At 45.2% G+C, this 26,613-nt stretch overlaps 1 protein-coding gene and 1 pseudogene across 2 annotated transcripts in view; both read right to left on the minus strand.

Annotated features, from left to right (window-relative positions):
* Nucleotides 1–3,478: 3,478 nt before the first annotated feature.
* LOC122227342 lies at nt 3,479–4,050 on the minus strand (annotated as a pseudogene).
* A 1,928-nt stretch (nt 4,051–5,978) lies between these two features.
* The window catches only part of NOTCH2 (notch receptor 2), a 163,594-nt gene continuing 142,959 nt past the window's right edge, over nt 5,979–26,613 (minus strand). For both annotated transcript variants that reach the window (XM_042953671.1, XM_042953670.1), the window contains exons 23-34: nt 23,987–24,223; nt 21,235–21,347; nt 19,818–20,323; nt 18,100–18,447; nt 17,228–17,370; nt 16,818–17,028; nt 16,290–16,386; nt 14,507–14,675; nt 13,586–13,887; nt 12,663–12,810; nt 11,925–12,022; nt 5,979–10,567 (exon numbers count right to left, since the gene is read on the minus strand). In XM_042953671.1, the coding sequence (XP_042809605.1) occupies nt 9,179–10,567; nt 11,925–12,022; nt 12,663–12,810; nt 13,586–13,887; nt 14,507–14,675; nt 16,290–16,386; nt 16,818–17,028; nt 17,228–17,370; nt 18,100–18,447; nt 19,818–20,323; nt 21,235–21,347; nt 23,987–24,223 (3,761 nt within the window). In that variant the 3' untranslated portion in view covers nt 5,979–9,178. The remainder of the gene's footprint in view (nt 10,568–11,924; nt 12,023–12,662; nt 12,811–13,585; nt 13,888–14,506; nt 14,676–16,289; nt 16,387–16,817; nt 17,029–17,227; nt 17,371–18,099; nt 18,448–19,817; nt 20,324–21,234; nt 21,348–23,986; nt 24,224–26,613) is intronic.

Here is a 26,613-nt window from a genome sequence, read left to right on the forward strand (position 1 = left end):
AATTTTGTCCCAATTGCGGGGATGACCAGATAGAGTTATGATTTTTATCTAGCAGGTGGAAGAATAGAGCAGAGCTAAAACTGCAACTTATAAAGAGGCAGTGGTCATTCAAGTTTTCAGGAGTCCTGGATGTTTGGTAATATTTGCAGTTAGTAATTTTTAAAAGGTTATTGATGTGTGTGTGTGTGTGTGTGTGTGTGTGTGTGTGTGTGTGTTTGCTACTGTAGATGTGATCTTCTCTTCCATTTCATCCCTCAGTCGGTTTTGTTGATAACAGAATGTTTTTCTTTTTTTAAAAAATTGTTTAATGTTTATTCTTTTTTGAGAGAGAGAGCGCGTGCGTGAGTTGGGGAGGGACAGAGAGAGATGGAGAGACAGAGTCCGAAGCAGGTTCCTACTGTCAGCACAGAGCCTGATGTGGGGCTCAAACCCACGAACCACAAGATCATGACCTGAGCCAAAGCCTGACGCTTAACTGACTGAGCCACCCAGGCGCCCCATAACAGAGGTTTTTCTATGAACTAAATTTACATCGTTTGACTTACTAAATTCCTAATGGTGTAGTTTTTCAGTAAGTTGTCTTATTAACCTCAGGTGTAGATAGCTTCTCTTCCTCCTTTCCAATTCTTATATGTAAAACCCCATAATAACCACAGATTCTGATATAACAGGATTGGTGATTGGTGTCCAGCCTCTGCCAGGTCCATGTTCTTAAACCTCTGGGAGTACAGAGAGAGTGGTTATGCGTGCATTTAGCTGACCCAAAGTTTCTGCATTTAGCTGACCCAAAGTTTCTGTAGTAGGCATATGAAGCAGAGGATGACTTGCAGTGATGTTCTTGCAAATCCCAGCCAGACTACAGAACCTAGAATCCTCAAACATACTTGTGCTGAGGCAGACAAGTGCCACCAGATAGTGCCAAATGGCAGCCAGGACCCTGACGGAGATGGCTTATCCAGCTAGCCAATAGCTGGTTCACCTCACTCACATAGTGAGGCTTGCAACTATGCAATCCCACATTTTATACAATTGCATTGAAAATATATTTCCTTCGTGGGTTAAGTATTGCAAATAATGTTTTTAAGAATAAAATAATCCCCATGAACCAAAGTTATGAAAACAAGTAACTGGGAAAGGAAGGAGGGAAGGAGGGAAGAAAGGGAGGGGAGTGAAAGGAAAGGGAAATACAGGAGTCTTTGCTATATGTATCTTGTCATCTTTAAGCATCTGAAACAAATATAAAAATTTACATTTTATAATATAAAATTATATATAATTATATGCTATAACTTTTATATTAGGTGTTTATACATTTCTGTCAGTTATTATACATTTTATTGAAGTACAATTTACCTAAGTAAAATGCACAAATCTTAAGCATATTCTAAACAGAATTTTACATATGTATACGTTCATGTGATCACCACCCAAGTCAAGATGTTTTAAGACTCCAGAAAGATTTTTCTTGCCCTCTTCTCAGTCAAGACCCTTCTCCAAGAAAAATATTCACTCTTCTGATCCCCATTTGCCACTGGTTTATTTTTCGTGAAATTCTATAATGGAATCATACAGAATGTATTCTTTTGTCTGGCTTAATTTCCTCAACATTATGTCAGCAACAATTCTCCATATTGTTGCATGGTTTTCTTTTTAAAAATTTCTGTGTAGTATTCCATTGAAAGGAGGTACCATAATTTGTCCATCCTACTGCTGATGCTCGTCTTAATTTTGGGTGCTCAAAGCCAAGGTGGTGAAGAAACACACCAGTAGATCAGGAAAATAAATTAAGTCAGGATTACCAATACATAATTCCTTTTACTTTGTGTTTCCTGCCTTGACACATCAATAGCAGGCTGCCAGTAGAACTTTCTTAGAAACGTTAGAGGTGTAGAGAGAATGTTTTGGATAAGGATGTGTTCACACCTGCAGGTACTCTCTTCCTTTCTCTACCAACTTCCCCACCCCAGAAAGCTGACATGTATCAATGGATCAAATTCAACAGCCTCCTGTATTTTCAGACTTCCATTTGGCTCCAGCAGATAGAAAGTCTGGGTGGTGGGGCACCTGGGTGGCTCAGTCAGTTGGGTGTCCAATTCTTGTTTTTGGTTCAGGCTGTAATCTCACAGTCATGGAATTGAGCCCTGGGTCAGGCTCTGTGCTGGGCATGGAGCCCCTTAGGGCTTGCTCGCTCTCTCTCTCTCTCTGCCCCCACCCCACTGTGCACTCTTGAAAGAGGGAGAGGGAGGAAGGAGGGAAGGAAGGAAGGAAGGAGGGAAGAAAGGAAGGAAAGAAGGAAGGAGGGAAGAAAGGAGGGAAGAAGGGAAAGAAGGAAGGAGGGAAAGAAGGAAAGAGGGAAGGAAGGAAAGAAGGAAGGAGGGAAAGAAGGAAGGAAGGAGGAAGAAGAAGGAAGGAGAAAAAAGGAAGGAAGGAAGGGAGCGAGGGAGGGAGGGAGGGAGGAAGGAGGGAAGGAAAGGAGAGAGGGAGGGAGGGAGGTAAGGAAGGGAGGGAGGAAATGAAGGAAGGGATGAAGGAAGGGAGGGAAGGAGGAAATGAAGGAAGGAAGGGAGGGAGGAAGGAGGAAAGGAAGGGAGGGAGGAAAGGAAAGAAGGAAGGAAGGGAGGGAGGGAGGAAAGGAAGGAAGGGATGAAGGAAAGGAGGGAAGGGGGAAATGAAGGAAGGGAGGGAGGAAGGAAAGGAAGGGAGGGAGGGAAGGAGGAAAGGAAAGAAGGAAGTAAGGAAGGGAGGGAGGGAGGAAAGAAAGGAAGGTAGGAAGGAAAGGAGGAAGGAAGGGAGGGAAGGAGGGAGGGAGGGAGGAAGGAAGGAAGGAAGGGAGGGAGGGAAGAAGGAAGGGAGGAAGGAAGGAGGGAAGGAAGGAAGGAAGGGAGGAAGGAAGTCTGGGCAGAAATGGGGTGGGGAATGAGGTCAGAGTACTCATTCCCTGGCGTCCTTGTTGTCAAGGAGCTTTGGGGCTCACTGACTCCCTAACTGAAGCATAGCTCTTCTTGAGGTAACTTGCTCTACACTCTTTCCAGGTTCTGGTAGCCTCCTCTGGTCTCATCCCTTTGTATCCAGCAGTCATAGCTCTGCTGGGACTAGCCAGTGCTTTCTGCACCGCTCCTTAGAGTTCCCCTACACCTCACACATGCACACTTCCTCAGTAGTCCTTTTGTAAATAAGCCCCTCTTGAGTTATCCTCATTTGGGTTTGCTCCTACTTGGCAGGCAGATTTGACTGCTGTCATTGTTCTCGACGTGTTTTGCTAAGCCTAAGGCAAAGAAAGAAAAGTTGTATTTTCTCTGTTTCACACACATTCATATGCCTACACTTCCTCACCTACTCACATACTTCACATACACCCTCTCCCTCTTCAGGGCTTTTGCAAGCACCTGATTCACATTTCATGTTTATTTTTATTTATGATTTTTTATTTTTTTATGGTGAAAACTTTTATATTTAGATTTAGCCAGCTGGACTCAGTTTAGATGATCCCAATTTTGTTGGCAACATCCAAAGCATCATAGTCGGGAGCCAATCAAACATATGCTTTCTTTCCTCCATCGGGCCTGATCAGAGTGTTGACCTTGGCCATGTCAATGTCATAGAGCTTCTTCACAGCCTGTTTGATCTGGTGCTTATTGGCCTTGGCATCCACAATGAACCCAAGTGTGTTGTTGTCTTCTGTTCTCTTCATGGCTGACTCTGCAGTCAGGGGGAACTTGATGATGGCATAGTGGTCAAGCTTGTTTCTCCGAGAGGCACTCTTTTGAGGATATTTGGGCTGCCTTCGGAGATGCAGTACCTTGGGCTGTCGGAATGTAGGTGACGTGCAGATCTTTTTTTTTTATGACTATGGACGCCTTTCAGCACTACTTTCTTGGCCTTCAAAGCTTTGGCTTTGGCTTTGGGAGGGGCAGGGGCTTCCTTTTTCACCTTCGGCGCCATCTTCGTGAAAGGGGTCATTTCATTTTTAAAATACGGTCAGGCAGATGAGGAGATCGAGCCCTGCTGGCCCAGGGCAGTGCGTATTGGGAGAGCTTGCAGAAGCAGAGGCAGTAAAGGAGCTCAGTTCTCCCATTGCCCATCACATCCTGGACTGTGTGCAGGCATTAAGGATGGTTGTTGTATTCATCATGCTCTGAAAGGGGAACTCAGCCCCCTCTCCTTGGGCTATGAGGCTTCTTAGCTGTGGGACTGAGGGAAGCCCCAGTCTCACCCCTGGCCTGACTGTGGCCTGGTGTCCAAGTCTACTGTCCCAGCTGTGTGATGTGGCAGGCCTTGGCCTCCAGCCCTGCCCTCCCTCTTTGGAGATCATAGTTGGGAGAGCCCCGGATCCCCCCGCCACAATCAAGGGTGAGGTTTTTAGGCTTGCGATTGCAGTGGTAGGATGTGGAGAGCAAGCTAGTGGCCTGCAGCTCAGATCCAGAAAGCAGGTTTCCAGCAAGTTAGCTCCTAAATAGTCTGAAGAGGCCAGTCCAGCTCTGAGATGCCAGCCTGCAGAGGACCAGACTTAGGCAAATCATTCCTTAGCTCTCAAATTCATTTTCCTGTTATGCCATTACAAAGCCTAACATGAAGACTCAAATGTGTTTTATATGAAATTAGAAAGCTGTCAGGCTAACCAATATGTGCTGTCAGTTGTGTTAAAATATATTTGTGCAGATTTTGAATAAAACTCCTTCATCTATTCAATTGAAGCATATCCTAAGATTTCCAGTCATTTAAGCAAGTATTTCTACCATTTAGAATTATATATGTATGATTCAAAGTTTCTGCAAAGCAGGGGTGCCTGGGTGGCTGTCCGTTAAGCATCTGACTTCAGCTCAGGTCATGATCTCGCGGTTCATGAGGTTGGGCCTTGCCTTGGGCTCTGTGCTGACAGGTCAGAGCCTGGAGACTGCTTTGGATTCTGTGTCTCCCTCTCCCTCTCTCTCTCAAAAAGAAATAAACTAAAAAAAAAAAAAAGTTTCTGCAAAACTAACAGAATATGGAAATAAACTCAATGCTGAAGTTGACACAAGACTGGTCATGACATAAGCATCACCAATGTCAAATATTTGTGTTCAAACGTCTCCCTGATGGACTTTCACAAGTAAATGTATAAAGGAACTTGGTAACATATTTATAGGCAAAATACTACTTTAGAATTGTATAAAGTTCTGTGGGAGATGCAGGAGAGAAGCATCCAAGGAAGAGACTTCAAAAGGGAAGGGCTGGAGAAGGTGCAAGGCCTTAGGACATGTTTACACAGCTGAATGAGGCTGCGGCTGGTAAGGGACACCTAGAGCCATTAACATAGTCCAGGGCTGGATCCTCCTTCACACCTGACCCTTCGTAGTGTTACAGAAACCAATTAACTCGAAATTCAACCTTGAAAAGCTAAACCATTAGATTGATTAACACACTTGCTCAGCTGACTTTATGCACATAGTCTTTAGCAATTATCCTAATAAAAAGAAGCTTCATTCTGGAGTCAGGGCCTCATTCTGACTCAAGTATGAGGACCTTCACTTAACTGCATTTTGTTTGTGGACTCATCTTTTGCGACTCCAGCCATACTCCCTGCAACAAAGTTCTATACAAATTTAATTTGGGGAATAATATTGAAAACTCATGGTTTAGGTAACAGCACTATCAATATTATCAGTTACATCCCACTTTTCAATTCTGGCCTTAGCAAACACTCCCCATTCCCACTGGAAGGTACCTTGTCCTCAGTGTCTGTTTGCCACTAACTAGTGCACAGAAAAGTGATTGTCTTGTGGTGCTTCCTATTTGACAGAAGTTTTTCCTCAAAAGCATTTATTTGCAATCTGCTTGGGAGAATGAAAAAAAGAAGCCTAGTGCTTGGCTTTGTGGGATTCAGAATGAAGAGAAAATTATTTCATTCTCAGCCTATCATGACATCACAAAGGAGGTCACTGCAAGACCAGGGACGCTGGAATGGAAAATGGAAAATAAAAACTGCAATGTCACAGAGCTTGACATGTAATCTTTTTTTATTTTGTGATAAAAATGCTTTCATATAAATTTCATCTTAACTACTTTAGAATGAAAATTTGAAAAGTAAAAACAGTTTGCATTTTCCTTACTATGTATAGTTAGGAATATGCAGTCATTTTTCTGGTTACTGGGTTTCTCATACAAACATATAGTATCACTTTTGAGAGAAATGTACACAAGGAAGGAGCCGTAGTACCAGTTACAAGTGGGAGCGTCAGGTCATATAGTTGTGTTCTCTCAAATAGTCATCATACATTCAATGTGTTGGTTAAAATCCAAACTGCCTGCCCACAAAATATTATACCTTTGGTTCTTTTCTGTGCCAGAACTGTGTACCAGCGAACGTAATAAGATGGCATAGCAGGCTTGAGCATCATGGCTGACTGCTTACATCAAAGTCTTTAACTCTCTTTTACACGTTTCTCTCCCTCACCATCATGTAAGTCAGAAAATGATGCTTAACACAAAACAGAAGAAACAAACAGAAGAATCTATCCCCAAAGGCAGACAGAAGAGGAGTCAAAAGAAAAATTTATAAAAATAAAAACAAACCAGAATTGGGGAGAGGGTGACCTATACATGGCATAAAAGACGTGTCCTATAAAACTTAGTCTCTAATTCAGAACCCAAATAAGAAAGTGATTCTCCATCTCACCTTCACTTTTATTAGGTACTATACAACTGAAGGGTTCTTAAAATCTAAGGGATTGATAAATGCTTGAAAGGCAGTGTTTTCCTCCTCATCACTGAAGCCCGTAGTCTGTAATGGCAGCTTTCACATTCCCTTTCCCAAAACCCAAAGGATCCCAAGAAGGAAAAAGAAGCAAGTTAGGCCTAAATTGTGGTTGGGGAAGGAGGAGGCAATAGAGGATCCAAGCTGTTGGGTCAGAGGCTGATACTTTCAGGAAGTGGGGATGAAACAGGATGACAGGGGCAGACGTGGTGAGGTCCACAGTGGCCCACACAGGTTCTCCCCATCTGTGAATTAACAAATGGGCCCAAGGACAGAGAGTCACTCTTCAGAAGATAAAACGTTACCTGCTATGAAAGGGCTGGTAAGAGTTGCCACGTGAGAGAATACAGTTTGCTGGGGCAGTACTAATTATTTCTGTTGATGAGCTTGGGCAGGACTAAAAAAAAAAATTTGTAGACTGCCATGCTAACAGACACTCAGGGGTTCCATACGGGGCCACAAACAGATAAATCACGTTAAGTGGAATGCTCTGACGGGTACTCCTAGCCAAGGCAGGAATGAAGACTACCATTCAAACAGAGTAGGCAATTCACTGGTTATTATCTACAAAATGCCCCAGCAGAACTAATTTCCCAGGTGTCATGACATCACAGCACCGGGCAGAGATGACAGTGTGGCCACAGGATCCACTATTGGATGACTCAGGGACAAGAGGAAGAAAACGATATTCCTCCTATTTCTAGTGTTGACTAGAATACTTCTGCCCTTGACAGAGTGTCACAGAAGGTGCCAAGACCACAAATACAGAGAGCCGACTCAAGTAAAATAGAACCATAATCTGAGCATGAGAATGACAAAGACAGTCTTTAATTGTCCATCATTATCTACAAGGCAACTCTGGGAAAGGAAAATGTCCCCAGTAAGTTTCTATGTTAGTTGCCTAAAAGGGAACGCCACGACTGCCTCAAAACAAAAGGAATGGTAGCAAAAAATAGCAAAGGCTGCCTCATAGTTCCAACCTTTGTACAGGGCTGGCTTGGATCCCAGAAAACTAGGTTAGCTTTCTATTTCCTGCACTTGAACACAGAAAAATCCATGCGTTCGGTGAGAACCTACTTGGGTGCACTGATAACTCAGACTGCACGCACAGTGAAGGGCTGGTGAGCAGGCCTGCGGTCAGAAACAGCCTCAGGAAGCAGAGACTGCAATCCCTCTGCAAAAGGAACCCAGCTGGCACGGGGTCCCTCGACCCAAACAGAGTTCAGCTCTGAGTGGCGAGGAAGCATCGTTTGAGACATTTTCTTCTATGGAAGGAAAGTCTCAACAACTAAGGCTAGCTTTCCCTGCTGGATGAGTGAGTGAAGTAGGCCAGGGGTTCTGAGATCTGGGAACAAATGTGTTTTGCACAGGCCGTCAATGGAATGCTGGGAGAGAAGGAAAGGGACTTGTTAGTGGATAACCACTTCTCACATGAGTTAGCTTATCTCTTGGTCATTCCAACATTCCACATCTTTGTGTTTCTTGTTTGTTTGTTTATTTGTTTCAAGGGGCTCATAGTACCTGCACTGCCAATGATGAAACTTCCCACTGACTAGGCCCACAAATGGGAAAACAACCAATTCTCATCCTTCTTCCTGGTAAGGTTTACGTAAAGCCCTGCATGCAGGCAAGAGAACTAAGGTGCAGTCTCTTGAAAAGGACTTCTGTCTCCAAAATGGGTTCAAAGAAAAATGTCTTGCTCCCCTTCCTCTTCTAGGAATGACATTATGTAGGAGACTGCAATGAATCCGTTTTCTAAAGAAACATACTTGAAAGGTGTATGCTGAGAACCATGACTGAAGCAAACCCTGTGATATTCCTGGGGACACTGGGAGAAGAGGGGAAAGGAGGCTGAAATTGCTTTTCAGAGCAGGAATGATTAAAAGCACGTTGCCCTATACCATGCTGGGGGTGTGGGGGGAGTACAACCACAGAGAGGTGCAAAAATTAAAGCACCAAATGAAGTCAGAAGAATTTCCAAGTAAGAGAAGATGAGATAAGTCAACTTGGGCAGAATTCCAAGGTACAATTCCCAACAGGACTGTACGTAAAATCTTCTCATGGATATGGCAGAAGCCCCCAGGGCTTAAAATGCAGTCCAGGCTGCAAGAATGTCTGGGCTACAACAGGCATCCATTCTTTTCTCCAAAGAGAAAAGAGTAAACGTGGCCCCAAGTCTTGTATTCATCTTGAGTTTCCACAAACTTGGCTTGATGGGTAAGAGACTGAAAGGAACCATGTTCCTCACACCCCAAATCCTGCAGATACCCAGTGAAGCTGACAAAATTGCTTCTTGCATTATCTAAAAGATAAAAGCATCTTCTTCCTCCTGCTTCCAGAAGCTGATTCCAGAGATTTCTTCATTTCTCTCCCGGATGACCTTCATTTGTTCCTCAGCAGCATTTACAATAGGCAGTTCTGTCCCTACACTGGAGGCAGACTCTTTCATGCATACACCTGCATGTTGCTGCGCGGTGGCTCAGACATGTGTGTTCCAGGTCCCCGTTGACCTCCTCCAGCACCCCCAGGGGTAGGGCTGGTGGTCACATCTGACCAGTCAGAAGCAGAGTGGGGTGATGAACTTGACCACTGGTCAGGAGACTCTGGGGATGGTGTCAGGTAGGGATGCTCACCCTGGAGGTGACCACTGTGACTGGGTGTTCGCTCAGCAGCATTTGAGGAAGCATAACTATGCTGTGAAGGTGGTGTGGGATACTTGCCCACAGAGGCTGGGAAAGGATGATAGGCTGGGAGAATGGTCTGAGCAACCTGCCCATCCTGCTGGGGCATCATGGCAGTGGGAAAAGCCATATTAGGCAAACGAGCCATTTCTGGAATCTGGTACATGGTGGGCACAGGGCCTGTAACAGGTGGGGGGCAGTTGGACTGAGGCTGGGGAGTCCCTGCTGGTTGGGAAATACTGCCTTTGGGGATTAGCTGGAAAGTCACAATGGGGGGCAAGGGCTCCCGAGGGGTAGTTATATGCTTCCCTTCAGGTGGTCTGCTCTGGGGAGCTATGCCAGGGTGCGTGCCCTCAGCTGGAGCCAGAACCATACTAAACATCTCATTGTACTGGGTCTCATTCATCTCCATGCGGTTCATCCAATCTGCTGGAACAGTGACTGGATGGAGCCTACCCAAGCTCCCCGTACTGCTACTGCCTGGGGGAACAATGTGGTGGTGGGATAGCAGCTGGCTCACTGAGGGAAGCACAGGGTTGGCCCCGTGAGCCAAAGGCTGCATTTCATGCAGGTTAGAGAAAGACAGTGCATGCTGTGCATGGACTGGGGCAGGGGGTGCAGCAGTGGCCAACATAGGGTTGGGTGAGGCCTGTAAGATTCCAGGGGATGTAATCATTGGAGAGGATGTGGTGTCAGAAACATATGTGTGAGGAGACTCTAAGGAATCAACTGGGGATAAAGTCACTGAACTCTCAGACAGCTGACCCTTGTCACTCAGAGACTTCTTCCTCCTATTACCCTTGGCATCCTTGGCCTCCTTGGCAAGGTTAGGGAGGCTAGTGGGCATGGCACTCTTGGTATTGGGCCGTCTAGGCTTCTTGCCCATTGGGGTGTGCTTTAGGCTGAGGAAAGATCTGTTGGGCCCACAGATGACAGGTGAGAGGGCCGAAGTCAGCACAGTGCCTGGAGGGCTCGGTGTCACATTGTACTCGTCTAGGAGGCGCACGATGTCATGGTGCATGCGGTCCCGAGCCACATCCCGGGGAAGACGATCCATGTGGTCTGTGATATCCCGATTGGCAAAATGGTCTAACAGGATCTTGGCTGCTTCATAGCTTCCCTCCCGGGCAGCAAGAAACAGAGGTGTCTCTTCCTACAGAAAAGACCCACATAGCACATGAAAATTAGTAACACCCTTGATCATACGTCAGTGTTTCTCAAACTTTTTGTTATTATCAACCCCTTAGACATTATTTCCCTAACTGCCTCCCCATATGAAATTTTACTAGCACAGATAAAATGTCTATCTACCTAGGTACTGAATGTATATCTGTAGCTTAAAAAAAAATTTTTTTTATGGGGCGCCTGAGTGGGTCAGTCAGTTAAGTGTCTGACTTCGGCTCAGGTCATGATCTCACGGTTTATGAGTTTGGGCCCTGCGTCGGGCTCTGTGCTGACAGCTCAGAGCCTGAAGCCTGCTTAGGATTCTGTGTCTTCCTCTCTCTATCCCTCCCCGACTAGTGCTCTGTCTCTCTGTCTCTCAAAAATAAATAAATGTAAAAGAGAAAATTTAAAAAAATATAAATAAATAAAAATGTATTTATTTCTTTTGAAAGATTGGGTGGGGGGGAGGGCAGAGAGAGAGGGAGACAGAGAATCCCAAGCAGGCTGTGTGCTGTCAGCATGGAGCTCAACGTAGTGCTCAAACTCATGAACGGTGAGTTCATGACCTGAGCTGAAACCAAGAGTTGGGACGCTTACCTGATCGAACCACCCAGGTGCCCCATATATCTGTAGTTTTATACATAAAAAGAGTAAGATCATTCTACCCTTCCTCAACAGTCAATTTTGCCCCATTGAGGGTGATGTCTCCTTAGTTGGGAATGTGTGAAATAAAGCATTCTCCTGAGCCAGAGATTTGCTTAAAAGAGCACTGAGCTTATCAAAATAGGGTTCTAAGAGGAAAAGGACTTCTTAGAAATAAGAGAAGTAGGAGGGCAAGAACCTAAAGCAGAAAAATAAGGGGAAGCAGAAGCACTAGGAAACAAAACATGTTTAAGAAAGAATTAAAATTAGAGAAAAGAGGAAATACACAAGAGAAGAGAAGTATGACCCAAAACCCAGAGGAAGAAAAGCAACCAGGAAAATACCATGGTGTCCAAGAACAGAAAACAAGAGCCACAACAAAGAAAATGAACAAGAACAAGAGAAAAGCAAGTGAGCATGAAGAGAACAGAGAACAGGAGAAAGGACGATGTCAAAGAGAAAGGCAGAAAAGGCTACACTGAAGTTATTTACAGGACAGCCTGATCCAGACTGAGTACTGCGTAGGCAGAGGACTCACCTCCTGACACATCCCTGCATAACCCAATACCTTCCCCTCAAACTCTTTGGATCCAGCTGTTGTCCACGCTGCCTCCCTCTTTGTCTATACTCATCACAAGAGGAGCTATAGGAGAAAAGGGAAGGCTTCGTAATCTGAGGCACTGCTAGGTCTGCCCAGACTGTACCTTGTTGTCTTGCATGTCTCGGTTGGCCCCGTTTTTCAACAGCAAAAGGGTTGCCTCCACGTTATTGACAGCAGCTGCCCAGTGAAGGGCGGATTTTCCTGCAGGGAGAAACATTTTTATAAGCAGACAGAGTAGAGGAACATGTCCTCTTCCCAGTATAAGGAAGCATCATGACTTATATAAGGAAACCTTGAACTTCCCAGAGAGAAGCAAGCCAGTTGTCAGTGACAGCCTGTGGAAAAAAACCAAAGTATTATCTTCCTTTTCCTGTTCTAGAAATACTTTAATACAGGCTGCCTAGCATTAGAAAGACATGTAGGTAAAAAGATCATTTGTCTAGGGTACCCACGTCCTCCACATGGTAGAATCCCATACTGAGGACAATAATCTATCTACTTATCACACCAGAATGTCTATTTAAGATGTTGCTCATAATCCCTCCCTAGTGAGGACAAGCTCACTAGTCCTCATATCCAGAGTGGAACCTACAGAGGCAAGCCTTTCATAGACTGGCTTTGGGTTCCAAAAACCCTCACTAAAAATCCCTTCCTATCTTCGCCTATGGACTTCCCACTGGCTTAGTTCTCTGGACTTAAAATGTTGAAAGAAGAATAAATGAATGATAGAATCTTCATTGGATTCAAATCTGAGATGGTTCTTTAAAGATCACATAATGACTTTCTCCCTTAGAGGCATGCTTTGCAGGCAAGAATCTGGCTCCCTGCCTCTCGGCCCTACCATGGTCGTCTACTGCATTCACATCTGCTTGGCAGTTGATCAGTTCTGCCACCATTCCCTCCACAGCCAGGCGGGCAGCCAGGATCAGTGGTGTAGTGCCATCGTTCATCCTGGCGTCCAGATCAGTTACTCGGTTGCGGATCAGAATCTACAAGATGAGAAAGTACAGAAAAGATAGTCAACTAGATAAAAGAAAATAATGAAGTTAAAAGAAGAAACAAGAGCATCAGAGCTGAGGCAATGCTGTAAGTTCCTGGAGGGCAGGGAATGCTTGTTGTCTTTGTGTCCATGATTCTATCATCCTCAATCAATAAATGCTGAATGAACGCATGAGTGAATGAAGGAACAAAGGGTGCTAGGGGACGCCATCTCATGGAGAGTGATGTCTTCTGCTTTCTAAAGAAAGGAGTAAGTGGGAAAATATCATAACCTCAGTTATGGTGTATAGAGTTTAAGATTAATCAGAATGCTTCCAGTTTCCTCACAAGGGTAAAATAAAAGGAATACACAGTGAATTCATGTCAAAGAAACCACCAAGGAACAGCTGGGAGCCCATATGGCCAGATAAATCTACAGGGAGAAGCTGATACTAGTCAAAAACTTCGTAACAGGTATCACTGCCGTCTGATCTATTCATTTGGGAGGCATTTTGGCACATCAAAATGAACAGTGATGAAGAATCAGGAAACTGGTGGGATCTGCTGTAAGCTCTATCGCTATCTGGCTGTTCTGGTTAGGTCAGTTTTCTGCTGCTCTTTTCCTGCTTTCGCATCCGACAAGCAGGACTCCACCATCCTGGATCCACCAGATCCACCATCCGCCCTATTTTCTCAGAGAACTACTGAATGAGCATAATTGGGTATTAAGTGCCTTAGCAAAGAGAAACCATTATAGATCTATAGGGAATCAGCTCTGTTCTTTACCTGGAAGACCCCCTGGGCATCAGCTGCCACTGCAGCATGGAGAGGGCAGCGGCCCATGTTGTCCTGGGCGTTGGCGTCTGCACCTGCATCCAGGAGACGCTTGGCAGCATCAGCCCTTGAGTAGCGCGCTGCAAGGTGCAGAGCCATCTCACCAGTCCGGTCTGTCTGGGCCTGCAGGCTGGCACCCTGGTAGACCAAGTCTGTGATGATGTTGGCAGAAGAGTCCTCTCCATCTTCATCTTCATCACTCATATCTGAGCTGCCTCCTCGGAGGGAAGCCAGCATCAGTGGGGTGCACCCATCTATAAGAATGGAATTTTCCAAAAAATATTTAAGGAGGAGAAGGACATTAATGTTCAATGAACCCAATGGCTGGAAGCGTTCTGTTTGAATAAAGTTATTCTTATGGGGAAAAAACCCTCTGAGCTTCTTGTGGTAATGGGCAATTCGTTTTACATTTGCCACCTGTTTTTCCCCTGATAATGCCCTTTATGGGAAAATAAGAGTGTTTTTAAGCTAGGGCTCTTCTCTAAGTTAAACAAGCCTTCCTGTTTGAGTTCCTAAGTGCTATGTTATTTTAAATTGGGCAACATTTAAAAATATCCAGTATTAACAATAATATGCACTAAGGTATCAATTAAAGTAATTTTCTATCCTTCTGCTTTGGGATATTATTTCTCTATCCCACTAAACTCTTTCCCATGTAATCAGCCTATCTATTCCCAAGCATGCTGTAGGTGAGGCAATATAAAATCCTTCCCTCTTCTTACAGAAGTTTACATGTTCTGCATGTCTGTATTCCCTAAGTGTTCATTTCCTCATGCTAATTTAGTCTGTGCAACTGGCAGGGGGCAGATCACCGAGGCACATCACAGAACCAAGGGCAGGCAGGGCAGGTTTGGAAAGTGGGTGTGTGCTGACCTGGGCCACGGACATTCACGTCCAACACATCCACCTCCTGCTCCGCCTGTGGAGGAGTGAGTGCCAGCGATGGCGTCCTGCGGATATCTGCAGCCTCAAGGTGCTGCTGTGTCCATGGACGTCGATCAATGGCATCATCTTCTTCTGAGAGCAAAGCCTCATCTTCAGCCTGACAAGAAAACAAGGCTCTGTTGACCTGGCCCACCATTAGGAGCTGCGGACAAGGAGGCAGTTGTAGTCTCCTCCTATTCTACCTGCCAGGGTGTCATCCACACTGCCTTCCTGCTGCTGCCGGATGTGATTCCTGTCACCCTCTCCTGTGCCATCTGTACCACTCTCCCGACCTCCCCATTCCAAACTCCAGGCTTCAGCCTTAATATACCATCTATTTCATCTACCAAATACGCTATCTAGATACAGATCCCCAAAACACCATTTCCTTGCTTCTGGACTTCTGCCTGGATTGTCCCCTGTGCCTGCCGTATCTTTTCCCAATTCTTTGTCTGACTAACTCCTACCTACCATTCAAATACAACGGGACTTTAATTCCTCTTGTGGGTTCGAAAATACCCTCTGCTTACCTCTATTTAACTGACTCTGTGTTAAGTGCTCACAAGGCACTATGTAACAGTCTCTACCACGAGAAGGTAAGGTTCATGAGAACAGGAAACAAGCCTTGTTCAATACCACCTCCCTGTACTTAATACAATGCCCAGCACATAGCAAACACCCAAGAAAATATTTGCTGGGCAATAACTATTACTATAATTTAAAAGGCAGCTACCTTTTATTGAATATTTACTACATGATAGAAAATGGGTAAGATGCTTCACACATATATATTTAATCTTTGAAACAACTCCCTATTTTACAGATAAGGATAATGAGGTACAAAGAGGTTAAGTTTTCCAGCTACTAAGTAGCAGAGTTTTGGACTTGAATCCAGTTCTGATTGTAACTAAGCAATGTTCTAAACCATCATGCTGTACTGCATGTCTATATTCCTCAAGCATTCATCCCCTCAAGCTGCTTTAGAATACTCATGGATATATGCATATCCCAGCCATGTATAGCTATGGATGGACTGTCTCCCTTTTCACATCAGCTTCAGCCCAATCTACCTCTTACTTTATGGTTCTAGTTTCCTGCGCTCAAGATGCAGAACCTCCAAACTCAATGGTCATTGGCTTTCTTCCTTCCTGAAGGGGGAGTATCCAGAGAAGATAAGGGGGAGAGCTAGTCATAAAGGAAACTGCTACTTACACACATCATTCCTTATTCAGCTACCATCAGCATGATTCTTAAGGAAGGAATCATGTTTGTTTTATTATTTTTAATAAAGAGTTATTTTTTTAGGTTTATTTATTTTTTTATTTAGAGAGAGAGAGAGAGAGAGAGAGCGCGTGCAAATGGGGCAAGGGCAGAGAGAAAGTGAGAGAGAGATTCCCAAGCAGACTCCACACCGCCAGCATAGAGCCCAATGTGGGGCTCAAACTCCATGAGATCATGACCTGAGCTGAAATCAAGAGTCAGATGCTTAACTGACTGAGCCACCCAGGCGCCTCTAAAGAGTTCTTACTGAAGCGCATATGGAGGTAACCCAAGGCCATCAATGACCTAATGATTCTTGCCTTTCATGACAACTTGGGGTAGTCATTGCCTGGGCAGCACATAAAGACTATCACCCTTTTCACCCATTCAGGACACTCTAGATAGCAAAGGACAGAAATTTGATGTGACCAGATAGTGGCTGATAATAGTGGATCTACCATGGCCAGCTTACCTTGGCTTTCTTTGGCTGGGGCCCTTCATCATCAACCCAATGTTCACTTGTTCCAGAACCAATTAGGTTAGCCTCTGAGACTTGCACTGAGAGATTTCTGATAGGACAAGATTATGAAGGGGAAAAACAAGAGCAGAGGTTATGTCATAAACTCATATAGTGGTTTTCAATACTTTTTCCATGGCTATCCTCAAAGACTTTCAGGAGCCTTGGCCCACAAAGGATGGGCAGTATTTTCCATCCCACTGCCCGAGTAAACATCTTTTCCTTTCCTGTGGATCAAGAGCTTACAACAAAAGGGTGCCTCAACATATAAGCCAAGCACCACTGCTTTAATATATACAGAATAGAAGCATCCAGACTCTGTTAGTTCATAGTCGCTCAGCAGGCACTCAGAATCATGGTTAGGTGTGACAATGTGGTGTGGCCAGAGCTTGAAATTTAAAATCATAATGCAACAAGATTTCCTTTCTCCTCTATCCCTGTTATTACTACTGTGAATAGTGGCTTGTTGGCAAACTGTCTTACTTCAGCCCCACGGCATCCTGTCCCACTGGCTCACGGCGCTTGTGATTGCTGGAGTCTCGGCGAAGGGTGAAACCTTCAGGCAGCCAGAGGGAGCCATGCTTACGCTTTCGTTTCGCCATGATAACTCCCAGCAAGATAATAAACAGGATAATGACAACGGCAACAGCAAGTAGATAGAGAAGCTGGGTACCTTTTGGAGCCAGAGATTCACCTGGAAGTACAAGGAGACAGGGAATGTGCTGAATAAACCTCTCAATCTTAGCATAAAATTCATTTAGAGGGCATTGACTGATTGACCTCACTGGCACTGAAAAACAGAGCTGCACACTGAAAAGTGTGCCCTTTTCTCACTGGCCCCAAGTGACGTCTCTCCTGCCCCAAACTCTTCCTTTAACACCAGTGCTACTCACTGACGACGGACACAAGAGGGTAGGATAAGGTCCCCTGGATGGCGTGAGAGGCCAGAAGAGCTGCTGCTGCATCCGTGTTCTTGAAACACTGGTCTGAATCTTGAACACATTGGCGGTTGTCAATTTCCAGAAACACCTTAGAGCTGTAGGATGCCAAGGGGAAATGGTGAGTAAAACAGGGTGCCAGTCAAGCAAGTGAAGTTAGAAAGGACTGCATGAGCCTTCCTTCCTCACATCAGCACTGGGCTCTCCTATCTCTGTGATGGGGCCATCAAAAGATCTCAGAAATTAGATCCTAAATACGAGTTCCCACCGGACTATGTCTCACCTTCCTTGGTCTGGCTGAGTTTGCGCCTTCTGACTTAGGCAACCCAAGTCAAAGGGAGGACACTGGGTAAAGCGGGTCCCTATTCTCCGTGGTCTCTGCATCTGCATCTGAGGTAGCTATACAGTTGAAACTTGTGGGATACAGCAACAAATAGTGGGGTGCAATGACAGAACAATTCAAGATTATTACAGAGAGCCTTCTGTTATAAATGCATGGCCTTGAACAGAATGCAATGATTAACATAAAAAGAATGGTCAGGAGTAAAGGGATTTGAGGCAACCCTGGCAAAAGGTTACACATTCTGGCATCTGAGGAGGCCGTCCTGACATCCCGCCTTCTGCTTGCTCCAGCCCGCCTTTCAGGATACCAAGCCCAAGGAAAACCTTAACCTTAAACATACGTACTGGCATCACGGATTTACTGTACTTGGTGGCTGTTCTACTTGCCTGAGCTCTGCATTCTTATAGGTTCAGTTATGACTTCCTCTGTGTGTCAGAGTACTTAGCTTTATAAACTTTAAGAAGTTCAGAAACCAAAAACCTACCCAACCACCTCCTGTTCTTGGTCACCAGGAAGGGACCTGCGTATCATCCTCTGCTTCTTCATGGCAGCCGACTTCTCACCATAATAGGGGTAGACCATGAATGCCCCCTGGGAGTCCCGTTTAATCTGCAGGTTGGTACGGAGCAGGGTGCCCAGTGCCCGCAAAAAGCTGCGGGCATCCTGGAGAAGCTGCTCCGGGGGCATGAGCACCACTATAACCAGGGTCCCCTCCGCCAGGTTCTCCGGCCGGTCAGCAGCACAGTCCAACCCATCCCAGCCACACTCCTCACTGTTGCATCCCTGGTCACAGTGGTTGTCTTTGAAGTGGTCTGCACAGTATTTGTCATACCTAGGCAGGGGGAGGCAGAAGAGGAGGAGAACAAGGGCAGGGCTCAGAATAGACTGCAGTACTATTTGGTTTTCTGCCTGGAACTACTGTGGCTTTTCCCGCCTATCTTCTGTAGCCCAGATTGGGTCCCCTCATTGAGTCTCCCATTCTGACAGCACAAAGTACATATCCCATCTATGCCACTCAATGTGAGCACCCTCTAAAGGAGAAACAACACTGTGCTCGCTATGCTGCACGGGCTTACAGCCACCCAGGCAGCTGGTAATCTTCATAAGTCAGCTTTGTAAGCAAAGCTGCATGCCTGAAACAAATTAACCAGGTGCATGCTTCCTCTTTTTTTTTTTTTTTTTTTTTTTTAATCCGCTGTCCCTGCTGCGGTAAGAATGAGCTTTTGGAAATAAAAGGGGCCTCCAGGAACCGGGTACAGAGCCCTGAGCCATCAGGGCTCCACAGAGGACCCTGTCGATATGGCCCATTTCCTCCCCAAACAAGACTGAATCCTAGCTCTGGAAGGCAGGTGGGGAAGAGGTGTGTCCCAGACAAGATACCAGATTTAAACTGTACAGCCTCTTTCAAATACTGGGAAAAGGAAATCGAGTCCCCAAACCTAAATGATACACAAACTATTTCATCCTCACTCTCCTCCCCACTCTCACCCCTTGATAGTGGTTATGCCATTGGTATCACCTGCCACACTGGCTCAACAAAGAGCTTGGGAGTCAGCAACAGCTGTATGTGCTCTGGCACATTCTCTAACCTCCCAGGTCTCAGTTTCCTCACCTGTGAAAGACCTGTTAACAGTACCTACACCTCATTAAGGTTGTTGAGAGTTCACTGGGGTTAAATTAAATGGGATTGCTAAAAGAAACGTTGCTATGTAAATTATAAAGCAACTTGTAACTGCCACAGAGACGACGAGGACGGTTAAGTGGCCTGGTCTAGCTTATGCTTCCTCATAAGTCTAAAAGGGGAAACTCTGTCTGAGGGAAAGGAATGGGGTGAACAGATAGAGGTACAGACCTTTCCATCCATCCTGCAGGCAGGTTATGTGAGAGGCTGCCTGAGAGTGGGGTAACACCACTTCCAAAAGTTATTTCCCCTAGGAGGTCGTGAGAGCAGCAGGTGAGAAGGCAGAGAGAGGCAGAGAGAGGGTGGCTGTGCATGAGCATTCCTGGACCTCTGTCAGCAAGGGAGAACACAGGGCAGCGTGCGACGGGGCAAGGCTGACACCCGGAAGAGGGCCTCGGGGCGCCAGTCTGAAAAGCAGAGGCAGCTTGGGCTGAAGCCCTGGAGTGGTTAGGAGCAAGAACGAGGAACCGAGGTGTGTTAGTGACAGTCTCCCTCAGCTTCTGGGGCCCCTGGACCCTTACTTGCACGTCTTGCTGTTCCCTTGGCATTCAAAGTTGTCAAAAAGGCACTCGGCTGTGTTACACAGCTCATCACACTGGTTGTTGATGTAATCCCAGCAGGGAAGTGGGGAAGAGCAGTTGGCCCAGGGGTTCTTCATGGTCAGGGAACAGTCACCCCCATCCCACTGGCAGGCATGGCTGTTGCATGCCTCATCGCAGACGCCGTCCCGAGCTTTGTCGGCACAATACTGGCTCAGACAGGTGGCAGGAGGGGTGCTGGTGGGGGCCGTGTAAAGCTCACAGTGGCTGCCCCAGAATGGTGGAGAACACTGGCAGAAGTAATAAGGAGGCTGGCGCTGAGGGTAGCAGCTACCCCCATGCTGGCAGGGGCTACTGGCACAGCCTGACTCGCAGTCCTGGGGGTTGGGGCAGAAGCAGCGGGGTCCTGAGGCCGTGTGCACACACTGCTCCCCTCTCCTGCACTTCACTTGTCCACAGCTGCTCTGGCATCTTGCCCCGGAGAATCCCTGTTGAGATTAGTGAACAGATAAGGACAGCAGGCCCGGTGTTCCCTCCCAATCCCTTCTCTGCCCCACCTCTAGAAAGATAAAGACTAGGCACACGGCTAAGATCCCTCCACGTAGCCTCTTGTACCGCGTCCTAGGAAGAGGCCTCTTCAAGAGGTCCCACGGGATGAGTGAAGACTTCTCTCACTTTAAGAGCTCACTTCTAGAAAATAAGTCAACTGGGCATGGGGGGGCACTGAGGTGGCACTGTACCTATAAGCACCTTCCTTAACGTCATTAGACCACTCATATAATGGCTTTATGGTGGAAGAAGTTACTTCAGGAGTCTGGGGAGTCTCACAGGCTATCCGTGCCATTTTGTTCCTATACTTCCTGTTCAGTGAGGCCAAGGGGACAGCACAGGTTTCCTTTTGGTTTGTCCTCACACATAGTGATCTCTGTTTTAGGGAGGGTTTCAGCCTCTGGCAGTGGCAAAAGAGTTTGCACAGCAAACGGCTAAAAATAGGCTTCCTCCTAGTGTAATAGGCAGCTTGCTCCCAAATAGTCCCTGCTAAGGAGCAGCATTCCCAACCAACTCTGCCCCAATCTGGGGGCAAGACTACCCCCCAGCACAGGACCCAGAGGTCAGAGACACAAGTCTTGTTTTCATGGGAACGTTCCACCACTTCCTGTGGATTTCTCTAAGTGCTTCTGAAGACTGAGTCATAGATCAGGGAGTTCACTATTTCCGGGAGTTTCTTAATAGCTTTTACACGGGAAACCCCAGCACTTTTTGGTGAAGGAGCTAAAATTAAGAAATCTCCCCACCAAGAAAGTTCCAGAAGGAGCTTGGAAAAACGAGGTTTAATCTCAGCTTTGTCCATACTGTGTGAAAGAGAGCAGGCCCCTTCGATAGGCAACGTGGCACTTACCGGGGGACAACGACAAATGAAACCATCGGGCATGTTGCTGGCCACAGCACAAGTCCCCCCATTCAGGCAAGGCATATGTGGACACACATCGACGAAAGTTTCACAGTGACGACCTCAAAGCAGAAAATGAAAAGGATTTTAAAAGGCAATATACTGAGCAGAGTGCTGCTGGGATGGGAGCTAGCCGAAGGGTGAGGGATGGGGCAAGAGGTGTGAGCTCAGTCCTAAGGCCAAAGGAACAGAAGATGAGGGAAACACTCCCTGGACCCCCATGCGACTGGCTCACCCCTGGCGCAAGCCAGTACCCCTTCTGTCTTGCCTATACAATAGGTACACAAGGCACAGATTCCCAAAGAGACTCACAAAACAAGATGGGCATAGTCGTGAAAAATCTCTCTAATCTGACCAAAAGAAACAGAAAAGGACACCTCAGCTTTTTTTTTTTTCCTTTGAAGATAACTTTAGCTTTCACAAGCCAAAAGAAATATTTACCAAAACTGTTCACTGCATTTTGTTAAAACTGTCAACTTCACAGAAGAGGCTACACCAGACCAATGCATTCAAGTGCTGATTTGTGGCTTAAGAGAATTTTCATCCATAATATGTCTTTTCAATCACTTCCTAGCCTTTCTGGAATTTGATCAGCACTGCTTTAAAATACAGCTTAATATTTCTAGAGTTCATTTCTTCTAGAAACAGTTCTAAAACAGATGGCATCTCGAGACCACTGCTGTATGATAAAGTGAACTAAGCAACTGAAATCAAAGGCGGGGGGGACACCTGGAGGCCCAGCAGGAAGTGGGCCCCACGTGGCCTGAAGTCACTTACAAAGAGGGGCTTCTAAAAGGAAATTAGGGGCACCTGGGTGGCTCGGTCAGTTAAGCGTCCGACCCTTGATTTCAGCTCAGGTCATGATCTCACGGTTCGTGGGGGGCAGAGCTGCAGATAGGGCTCCATGCTGACAGTGCAGAGCCTGCCTGGGATTCTCTCTCTCTCTCTCTCTCTCTCTCTCTCTCTCTCTGTCTCTCTCTCTCTTCCTTTCCTTGTTCACGTGCCTGTGTGTGCTCTCAAAATAAATGAATAAACATTAAAAAAATAAATAAAAGGAAATTAAAATAGTAACAATTTTGGCCAGCCAGAATTAAGAGGCAAGGATTACGGGTGTTTGTCTCTTCAAATCACAGCAGCAGCCATTATCCGAGAGCAGCCATCACATGGACATGGGGCTCAGGGACAGACGGCCCCTCAGTGCTCATCTCAGCAACAGCATCCCACAATAATTACAAGCAATGAGCTTGAGGGATTCTTTTCAATCACAAGTGTGGAAAATGCATTAACCCTACTTCCTGGTGGTGGGATCCTAATTCAAGGTGGTCTCCAGTCCTTCCTTTATCTGTTTCCCCTTTCTTTGTAAGTGTTTTCAGTGTTTCCAGATAAAGGAAGCCCCAGAGACAATGAAAGAAACAGCAGCCAGTTTTGCATCTCTGGCTTCCAAAGCACATCGTGGCTAATATGAGGCTGTGGAGAGACTGCTCATACTCTTTCTGTCCAGCATTGCCTCAATACGTATGATGTTCATAATGGATGGTTTCTCTTTTGATATTGCATCCAGGCAAAATCCCTCCATTCTTCATAAATTACCAAAGTTCTTAAAGGTAACATATCTTGAAAATTAAAAGTCTAGAGATGGGTTCTGAATGTAGCAGAGTCCAACTTGCCAAATTATTACTAAGCAGACTGCTATAGCCTATTATCCGACTCCCAAGGAACACTACTACAGCATAAGGTTTAGAATGACTCCACAAATGCCAGGCAGACTTCTGAGTATCTGATGACACTGCCACAGTTAGAAACTATTTTACTCCCCCCAAAGTCACCAAGCTGCCCATCTTCAGAAGTAACTAACGCATGCCTATGACAAGCCCCTATTCTGAGGCAGAGCTTGGCCATCTTTACAATGTGTGAAGAAAAGAAGCCTGAGAAGAGACCTGGAGAAGTCTGAGAAGGCTTCTCTCTGGAGAAGAGCCTGAGAAGAGACCTGGTCAGCTCTCAGCTGTGCAGATCATTCCCTGAAGCTTTCCAGTACGTACTCTCGTGAACTGATCTGTGCTTAAACACATCCCCATGTGGACCTACTCCCCTTAGGTGACCTAGAAGATCCGGAGCCTCTCTGGGTTCCAGAGATGGAAAGAAGGTCACTGTGGCAGTGACTACCAGTAACCCAGGTCATCACATGCCAAGGGAGGCAGCGTGATGAAACCAGAGTAGATGTAAGGTTTCTGAACACGAGACGTTATTTTCCTCAGATGAAAAGAGTTCTGTGGATGGATCTGGTGATGGCAGCATGGCGGCGTGAATGTATTTAATAGCACTCAACTGTGCACATAAAAATGGTGAAGATGATACACTTCATGTTATACGTTTTTTGCCCCAATTAAAAAATGGATTTTTGCTCAACCACTCCTAACATTCTATTTCTTTTTTTATATTTCTGCTACAGTATGATATAATCAATGTATAACAAAAGAGAAAGCATCTCTTAGGGGGAAAAAAAAAAAGGCAGAGGTAGACTATAACATTCATGAAGCACAGACCTAAGGCAAAATTGAGCTTCTGAATTAACCTGGTCTAGTTTTTCAGACGTAGGAAAAGCTTCACTTGGGTCTAGGTCATGACCTAAGAGCCCAATTTCCTCACTCAAAGGCCCTCGGAGAGGGCCTCAGAGCACGGGGGGCGGCGGGGAGGCTCTCACCAGTGAAGGCACTGCGGCAGACACACAGGTAGTCGTTGGTCAGCTGTATGCAGTCCAGGCTGCCCTCAGAGCTGCAGGGGTTGGAGAGGCACTCATTGATGTCCCCCTCACACCGTTCTCCTGCAAAGCCGGGCAAGCAGCGGCAACTGTAGCCCCCAATCCTATCCACACACTGACCACCATTAAGGCAGTGGGGACCGCCGGCACAGTCGTCAACGTTCTCTTCGCAGAGCAGGCCTGGAGGAAAGGGAAGAGACAAAGGATGATGACAACCTCGGAAAGCTGCTTTCCAGCAAAAAGACAGCCACCCTTGTTGGCACTTTATAGTTATTCAGGTTACACGGCTCCATCTGTGACGGGACATTTTAGGTTGGGCAAGGCGAAGCACACGCTTGATCCATGACAGCTGCCATGCTCCCAGTGACCAGAAAGAGTGAAGGAAAGAACCCACTCGGTGTTTCATGCATACTCTCTGCCACAACCCACCCAAGCGGTCACCTGTGGGGTCGCTGGCATTATTTGTCCCACCTGAGAGACCAGGAATCTGGAGCTCAAGAGAAACCCAGGAGTTTTCATTAATTTACTCCTTTGATTCTAACTATAAAAACAGTTCAAAAGAGACTATAACAATAAATACATAAATTAGGAGTATGGAAAAACATTGGTAAGAATGGAACTAACTTTGGAGTGATATGTTTTAAGTTTTAGACCACTGACTTTTTCTATAAAGTAATGTGTACTAGTTTCTTATTTTTAAAAAATATAGGGAAAATATCCTGTTGAGAGCTCAAAGGTTATTCCATTTAAAACAGAACTCATTTAATGTGCTATAGATGTAAATGAGCCGTCTAGTATGAATATCTGTAAATATTTTTGAGAAACTACAAAAGAAATCAATGAAAATTCTAGAGCTGGTTCCATGAATGATTCAAAAAAATTACAAAAGAGGGGTGCCTGGGTGGCTCAGTAGTTTAAGTGTCCGACTCTCTTTTTTTTTAATTTTTTAAAAATGTTTATTTATTTTTGAGAGAGACAGAGCGCATGAGAGGCAGAGGGGCAGAGAGAGAAGGAGACACAGAATCTGAAGCAGGCTCCAGGCTCTGAGCTGTCAGCACAGAGCCCGATGTGGGGCTCGAACTCACGGAGTGCAAGATCATAACCTGAACTGAAGTCAGCGGCTAACCGACTGAGCCACCCAGGTGCCCCAAGTGTCTGACTCTTGATCTCAGCTCAGGGAGTGATCTCACAGTTTTGTGAGATTGAGTCTTGAGTCAGTGTGGAGCCTGCTGAGGACTCTCTCTCCCTCTGACCCTGTCCCACTCTCTCTCTCTCAAAATACATAAGTAAACTTAAAAAAAAATTACAAAATAAAGGAGAACAGTTCTGTATTCCCGCCACTTGCATTTGTAGCATACACTAATACAAGCAAGACTATTAAAAAGAAGAAAGAAAAATGGAAGAAAATACCTCATTTTCAATAGCAATAGCAAAACATAAATTATAGGAATATTCTTTTTTTAAAATATTTACTTGAGAGACTGAGAGTGAGCGTTCTAATTATAGGAATTATCTTAAAAAGAAATGTACTACACCTATATGAAAACTTTAGAATAGTCCTGAAAGACACAAAAGAGATGTGAATAAATGAAAAGATGTTATGATTTGGTTAGGAAGACTCCTCCTTGTAAAGATGCTACTTTTCTCTACACAAATTCATAAATTTAATGTGACCACAATAAAAAAAAATGCCATAAGGATTTTTTAACAGACAATCTGATTCTAAAATTATATGAAAAAATAAACTATAACCATAGCCTGGAAAACCTTGAAAACAAAGATCCTTAATAATTAAACCAGAGTGGTATTGATAAATTAATGGAACAATAAAGCAAATAAGAACTTCCAGAAAAACACCCAAAAACACATGGGAATTTATAATTTGATAAAGGTGCCATCTCAAATTATTGTATAAAAGATCAAATATTCAGTAAATTGTGTTGGGACAAATCAGCAGCCACATGGAAAAATGCTCCAGTATTATAGTACTTGAAGAAAATATGGGAGAATTCCTTTACAGTCTTAGAGTGTAGAAGGTGTTGCTGATTAGGATTCAAAATCCAGAAGCCATAAAAAGAGACTGATAATTCCAATCTGATTAAAAATAAAGAGCTCTGGGGGTGCCTGGGAGGCTTGGTTTCAGCTCAGGTCATGAACTCATGGTTTGTGGGATCAAGCCACACATCAGGCTCTGCATTGACAGTGCAGAGCTGCTTGGCAGTCTCTCTCTCTCTCCCTCTCTCTGCCCTCCTCTGCTCACACACACACACACACTCTCTCAAAATCAATAAGTAAACTTAAAAAAAAATCTTTCAAAGAAAAAAGAAAAAGCTCTGCATGAAAAAAATCATAAAGAAAATCAAAGACAAAAAATAACATATTGATAATATTTTGTATCATAGATAATCTCTGTTAAATATTAAGATGAATAATGTAACAGGAAAAAAGGATATAGAGACAAACAGAAACCACTGAAAGAGGAAAACCAAATGATTTGTAGATGAGAAGACGTCCAACCTCACACACTGTGGAGAAGCCAGTATGCTGATACACGGCAATTCAGTAGTATG

The sequence above is a fragment of the Panthera leo genome, chromosome C1 (assembly GCF_018350215.1).
Source record: "Panthera leo isolate Ple1 chromosome C1, P.leo_Ple1_pat1.1, whole genome shotgun sequence".
Classification (NCBI taxonomy): Eukaryota; Metazoa; Chordata; class Mammalia; order Carnivora; family Felidae; genus Panthera; species Panthera leo.